At 44.3% G+C, this 21297-nt stretch overlaps 1 protein-coding gene across 11 annotated transcripts in view; it reads left to right on the top strand.

The window, feature by feature from the left end:
- Fbxw11 (F-box and WD repeat domain containing 11) overlaps positions 1-21297 on the top strand; it is a 97654-nt gene that overhangs the window by 47957 nt on the left and 28400 nt on the right. For 4 of the 11 annotated variants that reach the window (XM_017597240.3, XM_039085889.2, XM_017597238.3 and 1 more), the window contains 2 exons: positions 14387-14458; positions 18846-19071. In XM_017597240.3, coding sequence (XP_017452729.1) covers positions 14387-14458; positions 18846-19071 — 298 coding nt within the window. 11 annotated transcript variants of the gene reach the window in all.

A 21297-nucleotide genomic window follows, 5' to 3' on the forward strand; every position in this document is an offset into this window, starting at 1 on the left:
CCCTAAGTTTGTGCTGGGTGTCTTTCCACTCTATTGAGACAGATCTCTTGTGAGTCTGATGCTCCCTGATTCTGACTAGTCTAGTTAGCTGTCTTGCCCAGGGATTTTCTGTCCCTGTTTCCCAAATGCATGGGTTCCAGTAAAGCACTTTATGTACTGAACTATCCCCTAGTCCCAGGATTAATTTTTTAGAAACAAAAATAATTTTTTCATACCAATAATAAAAAGATAAAAGCCTAGGGCTAGGGATGTAGTGATAGTTTGTCAATCATGTGCAAGGCCTGACTTCAACCCCAGCACTGTAAAAATAAACAGTAGATTAAATAAATAAGTGAATAGATAAACCTGATTCTATTTAAACTGAAAGGGGGAGGTGTTTCAACTATTTCATCATATCCATTCTTAGTTGTGTGACAGCATAATTTGCAGTGCTGGACAGTAATGTGAGCAAGCCATTGGAGGGTTCTTTTTCGTAGAGAAGCTGCAGGCGTATTACAGGCAAAAGCCTTTCTGAAAGCTTGACAGTAAAGCTGGCTGGCTCTGTCTTGCTCTGCTGTCTTGGTGCAGGGTGAGTGTCTCAGAAGTCTGTTAGGACTCAGCAGTAGGTTAACACTGACACATGGCTGACATCACTCCTCAGGCCCTACCTAAGTGTCATTTAGGAATGGTGTGCTGACTTCAGTTGTACCCCTTTCGGTGTGGGACAGCTTTTCTGCCTTTGCTGGATCCTGGTGACCTTGCCAATTGTGTGGGTTGCAGACCAACTGTTAGGTGGTGTTTCAGTATAGGTTTCCGTGTGCCTCTGTGGTTGGATCAGCACACAGGCTTGCTCTGTGCTCATAACACCTTCTAGGCCGAGTGTAATTTTGATTTGTCTTCTGAACAGTGATTGCTTGGTTTAAATAGAGCCCAGCAAGCATCCTTCACCGTAAAGTTGTTTATCCCTTTGTAACTCCGTACGTAATCTGTAGAGAGGCCCTTTGAGTTGATGGAAGCGTATGACTCCCTGGGGCTTTGTTTTCATCTCCTGTGTCAGTATCTGGCTTTCCTATTTTACTCTGTAGGCTGTAGTCTGTTAGTCATTGTTTTGATGGCCAGGTTGCTCAGTTTGCCTAGTGGGTCCTTCAGGGTCAGCTCCGGTATCTGTTTGATTGCCTTTGGCATTGTTTTAAGTGCTTTGTGCATTCATGGTCCAGGCTCTTGGGTTTTCCTATACTCAGGTACAAGTGCGTGTTTAGTGTTGCTGGGACAATGTCGTTGCTTCTGGGCCCAGCCCGTATGCTAGAAGATGTCATTTGTTTCTCTCTAAACCTCTAACTTCTTCTGGATGGAAACCCCTGAGTTCAAACAGCCCCAGTGTCATCCCGCCTCAGCCTCCAGAGTGCGGAGTTACTGCTATGGTGAGCTTTACAAAAGCTGCTTGAGTAGTATTTTCCAGATGCGTGTGAGGACTGTTTTCACATACTTTTTATTCTCTACAGAATATTTGTGGTGATAACCCAGTAGGAAAAATTGTTGTCTTAATTCAAATTTTTTTTGGGGAATCAAATGCTTATTTTTTGTCTCAATTTTTTTTAAGAGCCTGGAGCATGAATGTACAAAATACTTAAACAATGACACAGGCACATCCAACACATATGAGCTGACCCTGAAGCACACCCTAGGCAAACTGAGCAGTTAGCCCCAGCTACCAAGAGCAAAGACGGCAGATTTCTGACTTCAGTGATAGTGGTCTATAGAGTGAGTTCCAGGACTTCAACTCAAGGTCATGCAGAGAAACCCAATGATAGTGGTCTATAGAGTGAGTTCTAGGACTTCAAGGTCATGCAGAGAAACCCAATGATAGTGGTCTATAGAGTGAGTTCTAGGACTTCAAGGTCATGCAGAGAAACCCTGCCTTGAGAAACCAAAAATATTTTAAAAATACAAACATATTTATCTTTATTATTATTGCATTTATATTTATATCTAACATTAATTATATCTTAATATTAATGGTTATCAATTATTCTTAGGCCAGTCATGGTGGTGTATGCCTTTCTTTAATTTCAGCACTTGAGAAGCAAAGGCTGGAGGGTCTTTTTTAGATTTAGACCATTCTGGTCTATGTAGTGAGTTGTAGGGCAGCCAGGGAAAACAAAGAAACAAAACATAAGTTTGTGAGTGGTAGTACTGGGGACTGATCCCAGGGCTTCTTGCTAAGCAGGTGTTGTAGTGCTGATCTGAGTCCATGGCCTCCAAGTTTTCCAACGTGTTCTTAGGACTCACTGTACCCCAGGCCGCTCTCGGATCTATATGACAGGCTTCCTACTTCAGCCTCAGTATAAGATACCACACCCAGCAAGGCGACCCTTAGTATATCTCTAACTTCTTTTTGTTTGTTTATTGAGACAGGGTTTCTCTGTAGCCCTGGGTGTCTTAGAATTCACTCTGTATTGTCTGGAGTGGTCTTGAACTCAGAGATCCACCTGCCTCTTTCTGCTCCCCTCTGCTTGTGAGATTCATCATCTCACAGTTTATAATTCCCTTTCTAATGCTGAGACAATGACTCAGAGTCAAAGCAATACATCATGGCTAGAGACTAAGAAACAGAGTCCTAGGCTGAGAATGTGGGGATGCAGCTCAGCGGCAGAATGCTAGTCTAGCATGCAGTAAAACCACTAGGGTGGAGGGAAAGAGCCCTGAGAGTATTTATTCTCCACACGCATTCTCAGGACAGGACAGCTCAGGGGGAAAATAAAGCATAACGGAGGGGTGGGCGGCTCTGAGACGTAGGCAGCAAGCTTTACACTGAGTTTTGCTCTATAACTTCTGTTGGAAAACATGTATAGGTCAGCACACCTCCAAAAATAACACAAAAGGCTTTTTATGGGGTAAGACAAGTAGGAACTCAAGCTCCCGTGGAAAGTAAGCCTGTCCAGGTTGTCAGGAAGGAAGGAGGAAGCAAGCTCTAAGGAGCACGAAGGCAGATGTGGGTGCTTCAGCCTTTGCAGGCCTCAAACCCAGAGAAGTCCCCAGAGAACCAGTCCACAGACGTACAGTTCCTGAATGCCAGGCCGCTGTGTGGCTCTGTATGTAGCATTGGTTTTTGAAAAATTAACTTTTTATGGGAATTATTCTTGGTTTTAGGATGTTTTAAACCACAAACTATTATTTCCTAAAATCACAAACTATTATTTCCTAATCTTTCTTTTCTGTGCAGCTTCTTTGTGATTTAGTGTTCAGTTAGCTTTTGTCAATTGTGTGCACATTGGAAAAGCAGATCACTTTAAATCTCTTTAGTAGGCAGTGTAAACCTCAGATTCTTCCTCTCCACCCTAGTGGTTGGGACTGGATCTAGTCCCTTACTGCATGCTAGACAAGCATCCTGTTTCTTAGTCTCTAGCCATGATGCACTGCTTTGACTTGAGGGTTTTTCTTGAGGCGGGGGAGACCTTCTTAAAGTTAGAAAGGTTTATTCCCACTCACTTACAATGTTAGAAACCTACAGCTCTTGTTGTTGTTTTTGGTTTTTTTGTTTTGAGACAGGGTCTCTCAGCTGGGTGGTGGCGGTGCACACTTTTAATTCCAACATTCTGGAGGCAGATGATCTTTGTGAGTTCAAGGCCAGCCTGGTCTACAAAGTGTGGTTTAGGATAGTCAGGGCTACACAGAGAAACATTGTCTTGAAAAAAAAAAAAAAAGGAGGGGGAGGGAAGAAGGGAGAGAGAGACAGAGAGAGACTGAGACTTTCTGTATAGTCCAACTGTCCTAGCTAGAACTTGCTATGTAGACCAGGTTGGCTTTGAACTCGCAGAGATCTGCCTGCTTCTGCCTTCTGCCTGGGATGAAAGATGTGTGTCACTACTGCCCAGACTCTGTAAAATTCTTGAGTGTTAGGCTGGTCAATTGCTTCTGTGTCTGTGGTACCTGTGGGACTCAGTTCTCTCTTTTATCTCCATGGATCCCAGGCACTGAGCTCAGGTGCTCACCTGTACTCAATGAACCATCCGTCCGTCCGTCTCACTGCCCTCTGGCTCTTGGTTTAACACCTTATTAACAAGTTTTCTTATTTATTTTAATTAATTTTGGGAAATGTGAGAGGCTTGTATCTACATTAGAGTCATTGGCTTGTTTGCCTGGTTGTTCTAGCACCATTTGTTGAAGAGACTTTGTTCCTTCTCAGGATGAAGATGAGTTGGCCTTAAGTGTGTGATCCACACTCTGCTGTGAACATTGTTACAGCATGGTTTAACACTTTTTCAGTTTTTTTTAACATTTATTTTTATGTGTATGGATGTGTGCCTGTGTGTGTGTCTGTGTGCCTGGTGCCTTTGGAAGCCAGGCAAGGGCATCAGAGGCCCTGGGAACCCAACTCCAACTTTGTTCCTGTTTTTCACTTTTTTTTTTTAAGATTTATTTATTTCATGTATGTGAGCACACTGTAACTTTCTTCAGACACACCAGAAGAGGGCATTGGATCCCATTACAGAGGGTTGTGAGCCATGTGGTTGCTGGGATTTGAACTCAGGACCTCTGGAAGAGCAGTCAGTGCTCTTAACCACTGAGCCATCTCTCCAGCCCCACTTTTTTTTTTTTTTAAATCCCATTTGCGGACTTATGAGGGACTGATAGAAGTTTTAGGATGGATTTTTCTTTCTTCCAAAAGTACTTGAGATTCTGACAGACATTGTCTTGTGTTTTTGACTTGATGATAATGCTGACTGCTTAAGTCTTGTGATCCCTGGGCACAGGGTATCTAGATGTTTGTGTCTTTAATTTCTTTTTGTCTGTTTGTCAAGATTAATATGTATATAGTCGGATTTTTTTTTAAGCCAGCCTGCCTGCCTGCCTGCCTGCCTGCCTGCCTGCCTGCCTCCCTCCCTCCCTCCCTCCCTCCCTCCCTCCCTCCCTCCCTCCCTCCCTCCCTCCCTTCTTTCCTTCCTTCCTTCCTTCCTTCCGTAAATTCAAGTGTTTTCATCTGATGCCATTACCATGTTTGAGGGACTTTAGGGCTTCACAGCTGTTCCTGGGAGCAAGAGCCATGTCAGAGAAGTGCCCCTCTCTGTTCACAGGGCAGGAAGTGACTGCTGAATAAAGGGATTTAGAAGTGAAGTCTGTTCTTAGGGAAACATTTGATAACTTTAGAGACAGTCAAAGTTAGTTTGGTCATCCACTATGAAACCCAGGTTCCCAAGCATCTTCTCCATTTCTGGGAACCCAAATCAGAGGCACTTGTAGTAGGTGCAAAAGTTCATTCTCATGTCATACCTAAGAGTACTAAAAACAATGTTCTTACTTCCTGTTGTTCTTACAACTTATGGAATGAAATAAACAAAAATGTAGATACACAGAGCTACATGGCAGAAGCAGTTTCTAGAGAGCATGTGTTAGGCAATTTTCATTGTACTTTGTGGTTATCGCATCAAGTTGATGGCAGTAGTTTTATCTCTATGAGGCTGTGTTTTGATTGATTTCTTTTTTTTTTTTTTTGGTTCTTTTTTTTTTTTTCGGAGCTGGGGACCGAACCCAGGGCCTTGCGCTTCCTAGGTAAGCGCTCTACCACTGAGCTAAATCCCCAGCCCCTTGATTGATTTCTTTAAAAAGAATTATGTATGTGTGTATAATGCCTGTGTATTTTACCTGTTTAGAATTCAGTCGCGCTCGCGTGTGTGTGAGTGTGTGTGCGTGAGTGTGTGTGTGTGTGTCATTGTCATGTGCAGTGCAGGGCGAAGCATCATCGAAGTTACTCCTAGGATGTTTTCACTGTCACCACATGCAAATGCCTTTTGCACACTTAATAATGTGTTCAGGGGCCAGGAAAGGTGGTTTACTTAGTTGTCCTTACTGCACAGGCATGAGGTCCCCAGCACCCATGTGTAAGCCAGGACTGTGGTACACTTCTGTAGCTGCAGCCCAGGAGGCAGACAGGAGGATCCTGGGAACAACTGGCCAGCCAGCCTCACTGAACCCCAGTGCTCCAGACAGACTGAATGTCTGCTTCAAAAATAAATTAGACAGGGTCAAAGAAGACACTTGACATTGACCTCTGGCCTCCACATGTGCACACACAGATGCATAATGCTTTTAATGAGCAGACTTACTTAACTGTAGTACAATTTACCACATTTATCTTAAACAATGTGTTCTATTTAAGAAAACTTGCCCATTCCAAGATCATAAGAATGTGTCGAGGATAAATATTAATAGCATTATTATTTATATTTAGATCTCTATGTAGAGTAGATTGTGTGGAGGGGCAAGGAGGTTTAAGATATGTTAAACATAATAGGTTATGTGGTGTTTTAACTAACATGGCCATTCTCTTCCTCCTGCACTGAAAGGTCCCCAGTCCTTTTAGTCAGGTAAACTGACTGTGGACTTTGTTCAGATTGTTTGTCTGCATGGCTGTCCTTTATCATAGTTACATGTGAGCACTTGGAAGTCCATGGTGTGGATCCGCTAGCTTGGCTCTTCAGTTGCTTTGATTCTTGGGGGCTGGCCCTTTATATTTCTCTGTGAACTTTTACCTCTGCTCAGGGTGTATGTGGCAGGTGGGCTGTGTGGCACTTAGATGGGGGCGTGGCAACAGTGCTGGGGCGTGACAACAGTGCGGAGAGGTTTGCCTGGGAACCTCTTGGTGCTTTGCCAGTGATTGTGTTGAATCTGTTATCTCTTTATTTTTAAGTCAGGCTTTTGGTGGACTTAACTCCCTTTGGTTTTGTTTCTTTTTACTTCCCACTTTTCATCACTTAGGAAGTGGTTGCTACCTTATTGTGTGGGTGTAACCATTATGATATATTCTGTAGTTGCTATGGTGTTGTGTGTTGGTCTTGGATGGATGTGACAGGGTATATACTTGGACAATATCTAAGTAGTGATTGTGATGTGGTTGGTATTCAGGTACATTTTATTTATTTGCCTTTAAAGTTTATTAGCATAATGAGATCCCCACATTCAGTGTGGCTCATACCCTTTTCATTGTCAAGTTACTCTCTCCGGGAACTAGGGAGATGGTTAAGAACACTTGCTACTCTTGGGGAGGACCCAGTATCTGGGAGGACCCAGGCAGACTTTCCAGCACCCACCTGGCAGAGCACAGCTGTTTATAATAGTTCCAGGGCTTCCAGGGTCCCCTTCTAGGCAACACACACACACACACACACACACACACACACACACACACACACACACACGATACACATGCATATATGTGGGCAACTCATACAATACAAATACTTCGTTAAAACCAATCAGCAACAGTTGAGCTTGTGTTCACATTTTGTGGTATACGGATGGCTGTCTACCTACAGGGAGAGATTAAACTAACATCAGGCTAAAACTAACAAAGCAGAGGGGCTGGGGAGATGGCTTGGCTTAATTGCACTTAAGAGTACCGAGTGCTCTTTCAGAGTTCAATTCCCAGCAACCACATGGTGGCTCACAACATCTGTAATGGGATCCGATGCCCTCCCCTGGTGTGTCTGAAGACAGTGACAGTGTACTCACATAAAATAAATAAATAAATCTTTAAAAAAAAAAAACAAAACAAAAGGGGAAACCCGACCTCTGTGTGTTACAGACATGGGCACACTTTCCTGTCATCACTGAGCAGTACAGTGTAGCTGGACAGTTCACAGAATTTTTTTTTTTCTTTTCTTTTTTTTTCGGAGCTGGGGACCGAACCCAGGGCCTTGCGCTTGCTAGGCAAGCGCTCTACCACTGAGCTAAATCCCCAACCTCTCCACAGAATGTTTGATAGGAGTCTAGAGACGGCTGAAAGAGTACGCGTGCAGCTCAAGTGCGAACACGGCAGTCGTCCTTCCATTTTGATTTCTGAGGGGGTTCCTGAGATCAGGTCTGAATGGATATCGAGAAACAGCTGTGTGTCTGCGTACTGTAATTTGTCCCTCTATATAGCTCACATAGTTTTAAATTAGGCTTTCTTAGGTCACAGAGGGAGGCATCTATTACTTTATGACTGGAAGATCAGGGTGCTGTATGAATGGGTGAGGGAAAAATGAGTAGTAGGACAAGGCCCTGGGAACTTGCAGCTAGGGACAAGCCTTGGGAGACGACGGGCATGCACTGCAGTGGTCCAGTTGTACTTGTAAGGAGACCTGATAGCATCACACACGTGCACACCAGAAGACGTGGCCAGTTATTTTGAAATGCCGAAAGAGGTCTGGGATGTGGCCCAGCAGTGCTTGGCTTGCTTGCATGAGGTCCAGGCCAGACCCCACACACCAAGGAAGAAGAAAAGGAGAAGCTGAGGTGGAAGTGACTGTGCATTAACATTTTTGGCGGTTTGGGGATTGAGCCCAGGGCCTTATGGAGGCAAACTCTCTTGATTTTGAGCTAAATCCTCACCGATAAGGAAGTTTTGAAATAGTACACAGAAATGAAAAAGAATGAACTACTGTTGTACTTAAAAATTTCAATGAAACAATGTTAAGCAAGACTCAGAACAGTGGTTGGGGATTTAGCTCAGTGGTAGAGCGCTTGCCTAGCAAGCGCAAGGCCCTGGGTTCAGTCCCCAGCTCCGAAAAAAAAAAAAGAAAGAAAAAAAAATACTCAGAACAGTGAAATTCCAGGAAGAGATACCACCACCCAGTCACCAGGGTGGGCCAGTAAAGGCCACAGGGAGAATTAGGGGTCCTGGTGAACAGCACCTGTGCCCGGCCCTCGAACCTGAGGCCTGTCTTAGAAACAAACAGAATTTGGCAGTAGATAAGTGTCCTAAAAACACATTAATAACTTTTTAGTGTTATTAGTCAAATTTTATTCAGTATAGTTAGAAAAGCACATTTTATCCTGTTTGTGACCCTTGCTTTTCAGGAAGTTGTCAGTCAGGAGTTTGATTGAATATTGTGCAGTGTGCCACGGGACCTTTGCATGTCCACATCCCGCCAACGCTACCACATCTAACGCCTCTTCTGTGAATTGGTGCTTACTCTGTGGGTTAGGTGAATGCCTTATACTTATTTTTTCTTCTTTTTTTTAAAATTTAAAATGCTGGTTGCAACCCATTAAATATTGATGGGCTGCAGCCAGCAGTTGGAGAAGGACCTGAGAGAAGGACTGGAGTACCGGAGGGTTTAGTGTTGTAAGGGTGAATGTCTTAGCAACTCGACTCCTAGCCTCTAACCTACTGCAGAATTTCCCAGGCTTTAAATAGGAATTGTTCCTTTTAGCTGATTCTCAAAGTGGGGACTTTTTAAAGTGAAATATATTCTGTGTTCCTCGGTGGCACCTGCCTGCAAACCAACTCCCCTGCTTATCTGCAAGCTAAAGACAATGGAGAAGAGGTGTTTGTCAGTGCTAGAGGGCAGTTAGAGAGCCATAGTGCTGTGGCTGCAGTTACCTGGGAGAAGTGTTAACAAAGTCATGGGGGAGAAGAAGCTTCTGCTGGACCTTTTGTCACAGACCACCGATGGCATCTATCTTAGGGCAGATTTAAAAATGCGCTTTTAAAAAAATGGAATTTTTTTAAATCTTTGGGTATATTTAATGGTATATTTAATGGAGTTTTAACTAATTGATCCAACTAATCAAGCCAATGTTTCTTCGTCAGCATGAAAATTTGTACTGCTTGATTTATCCTTGGGATGCTGAGTGCGTTTGCTTTGTGGGCTGAAGCCAGGACCTGTGCAAATGTTCCGCCACCCAGCTGTGTCAGACCCTTTTTCCTTATAGATCTGAGGAACACGGTCTGGCTAAGTTGACCCTGATGGCTTGGAACTCACCTTGTAGGGCAAGCTCGCTTTAGACCCACTATCTTGTTTCAGCCTCCCAACCACCTGGAATTCCAGGCCCTTCCGTGGGGCCCAGTGTTGAATAGTGTTTTTAAAGGCCACATCCTCCCTCGGTGTCTGTAGTCTCCTTGTGATTGATGGTAGAAAAAGGATGTTTAAAACAGAATTGGGATCCTTGTAGGACCCCAGCTAGCTGTGTTGTGCTGTATTACTGAGGGACTCATGCATGAAGGAAGAGGCAGGCTTTGAAGTCTAGTACTTAACTGATGTGAAATAGCAGTGAATAATATTTCTGAGTCGTGGTTCTTGGCGTTGGTAAAATTGAATTTGTGTACTTGTCAGATAGGATTGTTGTAATGAACAGAGGGAATTCATACAGTTCTTAAAAGTTTCAAAGTCTGACTATTGTAGAAAGTCACTAAATGGTAACTCTTTTTGGCCAGAGCAATGGCTTGGTGGGTAAAGGTAAAGCCGGGTAGGCTGAATTTGGTCCCTGGAACCCACACGGTAGGTAGGAGGAGGACTGCCCTCTGACTTCTATGTGGCTGTGGCCTGTTCACACCCATAACTTTTAAAATGGCAACTGTTGTCATTTCTACTTTGAGTAGACCTGCTAGGCAAGGTGCACCGGGATGTTTCTGATTGACTACTGGCTGAAGCTGTCAGCAGTACGTCAGATTCTAGCGGCACTTCTGGAATCTTGTATTTTGGGTTTGGTCTGTTGTTCTGTGATTAGTGGGGCTTCCTTCCTTAGGTTACATATGCCTCAGCCACACCATTTTGCCATAACAGTATGGTTTAAACAGAGGCATAGAATTACTCAAAGAATTACAGAAATTTTGTTAAAGCCTATGAATGCCTAATAAGAACTCCTGTCATTAAAGATTCTCACATAACTGATCCGATGGTAGGCAGGACTTAGCTCAGAAGGTAGGGAGGTAAATATATAGGTCGACTATGTCTGTGCACCACTCACCCTGTAGTCTAAGCTGGTTTCAGACCCAGTGATCTTGTCTCAGCCTTTCAAGAACCTGGGATTACAGGCCCTTCCATTGTGGGGTTGGGGAGTGGCTAGTACAAAACGGACCTATGTGGCTGCTACAGTCATGCATATGTGGAGAGCCTCCAATACCTTGTGGGCCAAGCAGACTGCAGGGCAGTGCCCTCTGAAGGCCAGTGCACTGCACACTCATAGAGAACTGCCTTTCAAGTGAGCGGGGTGAGTTTGCCTCCCGTTCTCTGGACAAGGCAATCTGGAGATAGTTTGATAGTCACATTGCCATGCTGCAGGACAGATAAAAGCCTGGGATACCCTTTATTTCCTGCAATGCTCACAGCAGCTGCCATAACAAGACATTGTCTGTCCCTAAATATCAGTAGTGCCCGGGCCAACCTCCCAAGAGTCCCACTGCGCTTCCTGGGTGGTATTTGTTGGTCGGATCAGAAAAGGAGGGTCTAAATTTTTATCCATTTGCATGTTGTACTCCTGGCAGATAGACAGGAGACAAGAAGTGATTACAAACGGGCAGGAAGTAAGGAAGGCACGTGGGTATTCAAGCGTGGGAAGCTCTGGAACTTGAGGGATTCACGTCTCAGATGGGTTGACCCCGTGGTTTCACCTGACAGTTTGAATGTGTATAACTAACCTTGGCTCCACTCAAACCTTGGACCTGTGGGTGTTTAAGAAGTAATATAAAAATGTGTGCATACATTGTGTGTGTGGGCGCGCTTGAGAGTGTTATGTGCATTGGGGAGTGTGGTGTGTGTGTGTTTGTGTGTATGTGTTGTGTGTGTGCGCAAGTGTGTGGCACAGACAGTTGTCCTAAGAGAAGTCTCTGTAATCCTATGTAGAAGTCTGAGAAAGGTGCTGGAGAAGTGGCTTTTGCTTGTGACTGATTGTCGAAGCAGCCCTTCCTTCCCCTTTAGTCACAGCTGTTTGTCTGAAGTCTAGAGACATGCAGTTAGCAGAGATCACTACTGAGGGCTGTTCATGTCCACATAGCTTGAGGGAAGCAGTATAAACCGACTAGATCCGACTCAGAGTTCTAGTTCCTTACAGAATGTACAGTGAGTAGCCTGGTCACTTACTGGAACGGGTGATAGCTCAGGTGACTGTGTGTGCTCATGGACATAGACTGTTTTTCTCAAACTTACTTAGACCCTGGGTTTGTTTTTTGTTTTCTTTCTCAGCAGCTCTCATACCATGTAGGATTAAATACTATTTAGAAGTGATTAACTGAGAATGTGGTCCAACAATGACCAGGTGCTGTTAGCAGAATGAGGGCCCATGTTTGAGCTATAGAGATGAGTGGAAGTCATGAAACAAGCCTCCTCAGTATACTCTGAATGGTGGTCTCTATTGTAGCTTTTCTTAAGGATCTGTAAGAGAGGCTGGGAAGTGTGTGGGAGGCAGGTTTGGTCTGACCCTCAGAGGGTTTCACTGAACCATATACACTTAGCCTCTATAATTTCACAGGAAGAGAATAGTTGTTATTTCTTCACAAGAGCTGCCTTCCTCTCAGCCATGTAAATAATGCTTTTGTGGCACAGGTAAATTAAAGCTTCTCACTGTGATGATGCCGTTACTGGTGCCATCTGCAGGACTCTGGACATTTTCACTCCTTCCTTGAGAGAAAAATACGACAATGCTTAGGTCAGAACTATGCTTACTCAGGAGGTAAGGAACCAAGACACTGTCCCGACTGTAGAAGGTTTCAGCACAAACTATTACTGGCCTTTGAGTGACAAGAACTCTGGCCATCTTGTATTCGACTTCCCATCCTTCCTGTGATCTCCTTGTGCATCCAGGCAAGCTTCTGTCTCCTTGGCCTTCCTTTTTTTTTTTTTTAAACCACCTTTCTATTGATTCTTTATGAATTCCACATCATCACCGCCAATCCCACTTGCCTCCCTGTCCCTTCATACTCATCTGCCCCTTGCCATTGCAGACTCCACCCAAAAGAAAATAAAAAAACCAAAACCAAACAAACAAAAAACCCATCTCATCATGGAAGCTGTAGTGCGTCACACAGTGTAGCCTTTTGTCCACACATCTTTGCTTGCAAATGTTCACTGCAGTGAGTTACTGGTCTAGTTTGAGGCCTCTGGCTTTCTGCTACACCATTAATACTGGATCCTCACTGGGGTTCCTCTCAGAAATCCTGCTCTTGCTCTGTGTCATGGAGATCCTGCAGCTTTGGAGCTTCAGGACCAGCCCCTTCATGTGCTCCAGCAGATCGTAGATGCAGTGGAATTCTATCCACTTCAGTCCCGACTCTGCTTCAGGATTGTCCACTGCTGCCCCGATTTTGAACACTAGGACGTACTGCTTGCCCCCCACACCCTTTCACCTGTACTCTGTCATTGGCCTTGACATCTGGGACTTGTAAGATTTTCTTGAGGAAGAGTTTCCCTCCACAGCCAGTGTGCTCTGCCCAGGTCACTGGCATTGTAAACATGTGCAAAGGAAACCTGGGAAAGCAGTGTCCTCAAAGGAGGGAAGGAGGACATCTTGGCCAGAGATTCAGCATCAGGCACAGAACTGATGCTCTCACCACATCCTGTGGCCCTGTTTCATGGTTTTATTTGCCTAAGGTCCCATACTGAGTGACAAGTCAAGATTCCAGCATCTTGCTTTGCCTCACCTATTGTGTGTCACTAACATAGACAGCAGTGACTCCTATTCAGTGCTGGCTCCTGTCAACTGTTGGGGATTCTCCATTGCTCTGTTGGGAAGTACTCTGGGTTGGGTCCAGACATTTTAGGATGTAAAGGAAAAGTAGGGTCAATTTGAGAAAGTTTATCCCTGAAGATGCAAACAGAGATTCCCTCTGGAGCCACAATGGACCTTCCAAAAATACCACAGGACAGATGTTGGAGTTTAAGTTTTGTGTTCCAGTCATAAGAGTTCTAGGTTTGGAATGGAACGTGAGAGCATCCTGGCCATAGAGAGCTGTATGTCACTCCTTTCTGAGCACAGCCCGCCCACTTCCCCTTCACATTAAGGTTCCACTTAGCTGTTAGGTAGAAGCTTCAAAAGGGAAAACCCAGTCATGCATAATCTCCAGTTAATGGGCATCTGTTGAGCCACTAGGTCACCAAAGGGATAATTACACAGTACTTCTTTGTGTAGTAAACACAAAAATGGAAGGAAAACATTCCAAAGGCAAGCCAGATTGTTAGTGACTAACAGCATCCTCTTCTTGAGGGAGGAGGTTGGGGCAGCCTTCCACTCTTGCTAGGGGAGATGGCAAGGCTGTTCTCTAGAACAGCTGTGCAGTGAGGGGAGGAGGAGGGCACTTGAAGGGCCTTGTCACTTGTAATTGCTGGTGGGTGGGATGCACTACTGTTTGCAACCATTGGGAACTTGTGAGCCTCTGAGTCTTCTGACACGAGCCATAGAACAGCAGTGACGATGAAGGTCACCCCACAAGTTAGCTGTTCTTTAGTCATGCACAGGCTCCGTAAGGGAAGACTGTATGCTTGCTATTGACTTAGGAAAGCCGGGTATAGCTTCCTGACCCAGCTTGGTGTGTGTGAGCAGCAACCAGAGTTACTGGGTTTGCATCCCTACACTCAAAGTTTATGTCTTGTAGTCATCTAGGTTTTGCAGAACTTGGCATAATTCAAATAACCTGTTTTTCCCCCTTTAGAACACTTCAGTTATGGAAGATCAAAATGAAGACGAGTCCCCAAAGAAAAGTGCTCTTTGGCAGGTAGGCATGGTAAGCTGGCAGATGACTAGATAAAGCTCTGCCTTTCCTTGTGTCCTCACGAGAGCAGAGCCAGCCTCTGTTTTGTGTAGGGTGTCAGATTCAGAAGCCACCCTGCTTATCTACCATTTCCTCTGGGAAGTATCCTTATGTTAGTAAAGAACTTTGGAGTTTTCTGTAATATTCCAAAGGGGCAGTATTCCAAAATTCCAACTCCGTGACCCAAGATAGACCACATGGAAATCCTCCATCCCGGGGATGGTGGAGCCTTTTAGCCAAGTGCAGACCTCATGCCAGTCCTGCAGCAAGTTCAGACATGCTCTTCTCTGTTTGTATCCCACTCCTCCTTCACTGCGCTTCTGTGAGCCACTGTCCCCTTTCCTCTCCGGCTCCTCCCTGGCTCTCTTACTTTCCTGTCCGACCTCCCAGGCATTGTGGTGAGGGTCTGGGGAACACAGACCTTCATGGTTTAGTGTTTTCATTAAACATGCTGGTGAGCATTTCTCTCCTCCGTGAGGACATGAGTAAAGGCACAGCATATATAGAATGAAGACAAAAGTGACCTGGGCCCATGTGAAAACTATAAACTAGGTTAGTTAAACTAGCGCAGATGTGACTACACTGTGGAAGTGAAGTGTAGACCATGGTGAAGTAATAGCAGCAGGGCTACAGGGTTTGTCTGGGCTACCGGGGAGCTGGAATAGCAGCAGGAAATGTGCTCCTAAGCACACATGTGTCTGTTTGTCTTTTTGAACACTGTGTGTAAAAGGAACATGCGTGACCTTCCATATCCCTGGCTCGACGGACTGCTCTTCACTGTGACCCTTTAGCTTGCAGTGGCTCCCAGCTCCTTAGCACCCAGGTTTCTTCACCTGTCCATCTTCTTGTTGCTTAGCAGGAAACTCATTGGTGAATGAAATAATAACATTTTGCCTGTCAGAGGGGGGGAGAGTGGATGTGAAAATACTGTGATCTAGGAAGCAGTGCACAGAATTATTGCCACAGTTCTGTTTAACCTGTTGTGAAAGCAGACGTTCTGGAAAGTTGTCAGCAGGTGTTGAGTAGAAGGAGCAAGTACATGGAGTCCGTAAGCCTCCACAGTTGGTATTCCGGTGTGTAGCCTGATTTGGTGATGGTGTTCACAACACCGTAAAACTCCACGTCTCGCCTTTGGTCCTTCCCATCGCTTTCAGGGCTGCCATGGTTAATCCAGTTTCACTGTATTTAAAGCTGGATTGTAACAGCCACACCTCAGTGCCTCTGTGCAGAAAGATGTGTTGTGATTTGCATTACCAATTGCTGGTAACTAGGCAGTCTTCTGTTTTCCTGTTATAACATTGTGATACTGTTATGCTTAAAATAACACTGACATCTCCTTTTAAGTTTACCTTTTTATGTTTGATGTCTTATGTAAGATATCCTTATATGTCTTCTTTTTTTATTTGCTGGTGATATTTATCACTGCAAAGAATATTTACCTTGTCTCAAGCTCTTCTATTGACGAGTAGACGGGAATCTTTTCAACAAACTGAACTTTTGGAATGCCTGTTCAATGTTGCCCTCTGGTGGTAACAGATGTAAATTGAATTATCCCTCTCTGGGAATTGGGGGTGGCATGGAGAATTGGAAATAGATGGTTAATGTAAATTAAGTGGACGATGAGTGCTTTCTAACCTTGCCTATAAATATAGACAAAAAAAACTCACTTGAGATATGAAACTGAAAAGATTTTTGTCAAGGTAGGTTGGAAGTTTCCTTTGAAGTTTACAGAGATTCTCTTTTTCGCTGAGTAGTCGAGTTTAATATGAGAACATACTATTAACAAGAGCTCTTCGGGGCTGGAGAGATGGCTCAGTAGTTAAGAGCACTGATTGCTCTTCCAGAGGTCCTGAGTTCAATTCCCAGCAACCACATGGTGGCTCACAACCATCTGAAATGGGATTCAGAGCCCTCTTCTAGTGTGCATGAAGACAACATATGTGTGTGTGTACATATATGTATATACTCATGTATACAGATATACTCATATACATGAAATAAATAAATCTTTTTAAAAAGAGCTCTTCATTCCATATAAGATGTTGGAAACAAGTTTCTAATGGAATTAATGGACATTTGTAATTCACCTCTTAGGGGTCTTACTTTCATGCAAGTAGGCTATCAGAGGACAGATGGCTTCTCAAGGTTATAACGAAACACAGATGTGGCCAGGTGGTGGTGCATGCCTTTAATTCCAACCCCAGGAGACAGAGGCAGGGGGATCTGACCACACTGATCTACAGAGTGAGTTCCAGGACAGCCAGGGCCACTTAGAGACACCCTGCCTCAAAAGGAAGGTACTGCACTTCCTAGCATTATAATGGTTGTGGCTTTAGCCTAGGGATGTGGACTGTTACTGTTATGGTGACTGGGTTTGTATGGGGTGTGAGTATGCAGATGTGTCTGGACATGGTCTTCTGTTGTTCTCAGCCTTATTACCTTGCATTTTCAGCTCTTTTGGCCAATCAGCCTAACTCTTGTGATTGCATGTTTACACACTCCCATGCTAGGGTTACAGGCATGTGCAACCATGTCTGAGCATGTTTTTTTGGCTGGCGGTGGGGGGGGGGTGTTGAGACAGGGTTTCTCTATGTAATAGCCCTGGCTGTTCTGGAACTCTGTTTGTAGTCCAGCCTGGCCTCAAACTCACAGAGATCCACCTGTCTATATCTCCTAATTGCTGGGATTAAAAGTGTGCACCACTATGTCTGGGCCATGTCTGGATTTTTATGTGGGTTCTGGGGATTTGAACTCAGGTTCTCATGCTTGCAGAGCCAGTGCCCTTATCTGATGCACATCTTCCCAGCCTCTGGATTGTTGGGTGCTGTCATCCAGAAGTAGTGTCTATGGCTTTTTCTTTTCTCTTTCTCTCCCCTTCTCTCCCCTTCTCTCCCCTTCTCTCCCCTTCTCTCCTCTCCTCTTCTCTCTCTCTCTCTCTCTCTCTCTCTCTCTCAGTGTGTGTGTGTGTCTGTGTGTGTGTGTCTGTGTCTGTGTCTGTGTGCCTGTGCATGCCTGTGTGTGCGTGCATGCAGGTTTCTAGAATTGAACCTCCCAGGACTATACCTAGAGTCCTGTGTTTCAACTAAAAAGTTAATTAATTAATTAATTAATTAATTAATTAATATGCATACATTTTATAGTGTAAGTAAGGAGGCCACAGGACAATTTACTGGGGTCAGTGATCTCTTTGCATTTTGTGGGTTTCTGGAATCAAACTCGGGCTAAGTTGTCTCATTTGCTGTCAGGTTAGATGATGCTGCTATGCAGGGAAGGGTAGGTGGAGCTGATGAGAGCATTGCTGGAAGGACCATGCTGGTCATATAAAAACTGCCCAGATGAATACCTTTCAGGATTTTGGATTATTTTCTAGGAAGTAGAAAGGATGGAAAGCCTAAGCTGTCTGTGCAGCAGTTATTAGCCATCAGAACAAATATGGAAGGGTCAAAACTATTAGGAAATGAAGCTTTCTAAATGGACTTACATTTATACCCCTCTTCTATTTAGACAGATGGGGGCTCTCAGCTCTCTCTCTTTAGCAGACTTGGCTGCACTTGGGAACTTAAAATACAGATTCTGAGGCTCTCAGACAGACAGACAGACAGACAGACAGACAGACAGACAGATTCAGAATCTGTGTTATCAGGCACTCAGCTGCTCTAACCTATGCTCAGGGGTGAGAACCATTAGCATTATGGACATCAGCCTAACCCTGCTTGGTTGTATTTGCTTATATTGCCTATGGTCAGCTACAGTGTGAACATACTAAATGAAAAGTTCAGACGTACAGGTGGGGAGAACATATGTGCATATTGTGGTATATTTTATGAATTCTGTTGTCAGTAATTTTTGCTATGTATAATTAGTAAGCTCTGCATTATCATATATGTATATATGTATGTATATATAGACAAAAAAATGTGTTTGGGTCCATGGTTTCAGGTGTCTACCTGAGGTCTTGGAAATATCTTGAGAATAGAAGAGAGACAGTAACTTTTGATTTTGAGGAAGTGGAGACAGACTACTACTAGCCAACTGGATGCTGACTTCTCAAGTCGGGCAGTTAGTTGATTCTCTCTACATGAGTTATCTAGTGGTGGAGAAGTGGCACAGCACGCACCGGGGAATGGTTAGCTAAGACACCGGCTAGCTTTAGAGACAGCTGCAACTTTAGTAATTACTATGGTTGTTAATTTGAGGCTGTGGACCCTCAATACATTTTAATTGTGTAATGAATGAACTTATTTTGGCTTAGGTTAAAATTGGTATTTTAAAGTTAAATCCATAGGACAAAAGGTATTTTTAATGAAATTGATTAAATGTCTTTCTAGCTAATTATTGTTTCTTTGTTTTTCCAAAACAGATAAGTAATGGAACGTCATCTGTGATTGTCTCCAGAAAGAGGCCATCGGAGGGGAACTACCAGAAAGAAAAGGACTTGTGCATCAAGTACTTTGACCAGTGGTCTGAATCAGATCAGGTAGAATTTGTGGAGCATCTTATCTCACGAATGTGTCATTATCAGCATGGACATATTAACTCTTACCTGAAGCCCATGTTGCAGCGGGACTTCATCACCGCTTTACCAGGTAGGTCACTGCACTTCTCCTCACACTTGCTGGGCAGTGAAGTTCCTAGTCCTTGAACCTGGTAGTGCTCAGTGGGACCTGTGAAGTGAGTGGCAGAATGAGTACATTGTGAGCCGTCATTTCTGGACAGCCACTGTGTTTGTACTTAGAGTTTAATCCTTCTTCAAGTGTCATAAAGTAAAATACAGTAGATGAATTTCTAGAAAACGCAGGCCACGTCTGTGATTGGTTTTGCCACGTATTAGTCAATGCTGTTGCTTTATTTAATTGCTTTTCTGTCTTTTAAAGATACACTTTAATTTTGGTGTGTAGACAATCTGCAGTTTGCATGTAATTTTAAAATAGGCATGGCAACTCATGTCTGTCCTCCCAAAACTTGTTAGGCTGAAATAGGGGGTGTTATTTTGAGGTCAGCCAGGGTGAGACATACAAAATATGCACACTGCACATAAACACACACACACACACACACACACACACACACACACACACACACCACACACACACAACACACACACACACACAACACACACAACACACACACAACACACACAACACACACAACACACACAACACACACAACACACACACACAACACACACACAACACACAACACACACACACAACACACACACAACACACAACACACACAACACACACACAACACACACAACACACACACACAACACACACACAACACACACAACACACACAACACACACACAACACACACAACACACACACACAACACACACACAACACACACAACACACACACAACACACACACAACACACACACACACAACACACACACAACACACACACACAGAAGCACACACACACAACACACACACACACCACACACACACACACGCACACACCACACACACACACCACACACACACACACACACCACACACACACACGCACACACCACACACACACACCACACACACACACACACCACACCACACACACACACACACACACACACACACACACACACACACACCCCTACTTTTCCTTAAGTCTGATCTTGGCAAGGCTCAAAGAGTTGATTGAGATTGTTCCCTTTCTGAAGTGATACTTAGGCAGTGGCCAAGAAACCGAAAAAACTGTTGTCTTTGTTAATGCTTCCTTTTTCCTTTCTTTTTTTGTTTCAACTTATTTATGTATGTGAGTTTATCTGCATGTATATCTGTGTGCCATGTGTTACCTTGTGCCCATGGAGGTCACAAGAATGTTGGGTACTCTGGAACTGGAGTTAGAGGTGGCTGTGAACCACTGTGTGTCTGCTGGGAACCAACCCGGGTCCTTTGCAAGAGCAGTGCTCATAACCACTGGGCCCCTCTCCAGCCTGTTACCATCTGTTCTCCTGCTTCTCTGTCTTCTCCTTAGTCCCACCGTCCTCACTCATCATATGCACTCACGGGTGCAGTTTTCTGGTTAAGTCTTATTTGTATTTTCAACAGTTGTAGTCCTGAGCAAAGTCTTAAAAAATAACTACAGAGAACTCTGTGTTCCTGCCTGTGCCACCTCTCCCACAGACACAGCTGTCTGTACTGTCATGGTTGGTACATCATGATAGGGCTGGGTGACCTGTGAACCTGTCCTCCTCACTCTCATGGAAGGTGTTTACTTCACTCTACTTGGGTTTTAACAACTTAGAAGACTTTCATTCCTCAGTTTGGTTGGTAAGTTGTAGAGCTCTGACTTCTGAGGAGAATGCTGGTTCTCCCTTAACAGTCAGCGCAGCACTTACTGCTGCCACGCACACCAGCACAGGTCTAGGAACCTCCCAAGATAGGTCAGTGCGACTGCAGCAGCCCTGCCTGAGGAAGGGACAGCGGGTTTTGGCTGTTGGTGCTTTCTTTCACAGCACACAGGACCTGGTGGAGCTGTGGTTCTAGCCTGGAACGTGTGGGCTACAAGTGACAGGAACGTCTAATGTCTTTGCACTCTTCCAGAATTGTGTGTTTATTTTCTACACTTAGTATTTCTACAAGAATACTTGAGAGTTAGCTGATAAAGGCTTGACTCTGCCAGAATGTTGTTCTGTCTTTCCTTAGTTGTCTTCTGGTGAGTGTGTCTACAAAAGCAAATAGGAACCCTTTCCATCCAGAATTATAGCATTCAGTTGCTTAGTCCAGTTTCTCGTTAGGCAGATTATAATGACAGGGGTCAGAGAAGTTAGATGATATTCCCATTGGGTCACATGGCTTCTTT

Source organism: Rattus norvegicus, chromosome 10 (assembly GCF_036323735.1).
Source record: "Rattus norvegicus strain BN/NHsdMcwi chromosome 10, GRCr8, whole genome shotgun sequence".
Lineage (NCBI taxonomy): Eukaryota > Metazoa > Chordata > Mammalia > Rodentia > Muridae > Rattus > Rattus norvegicus.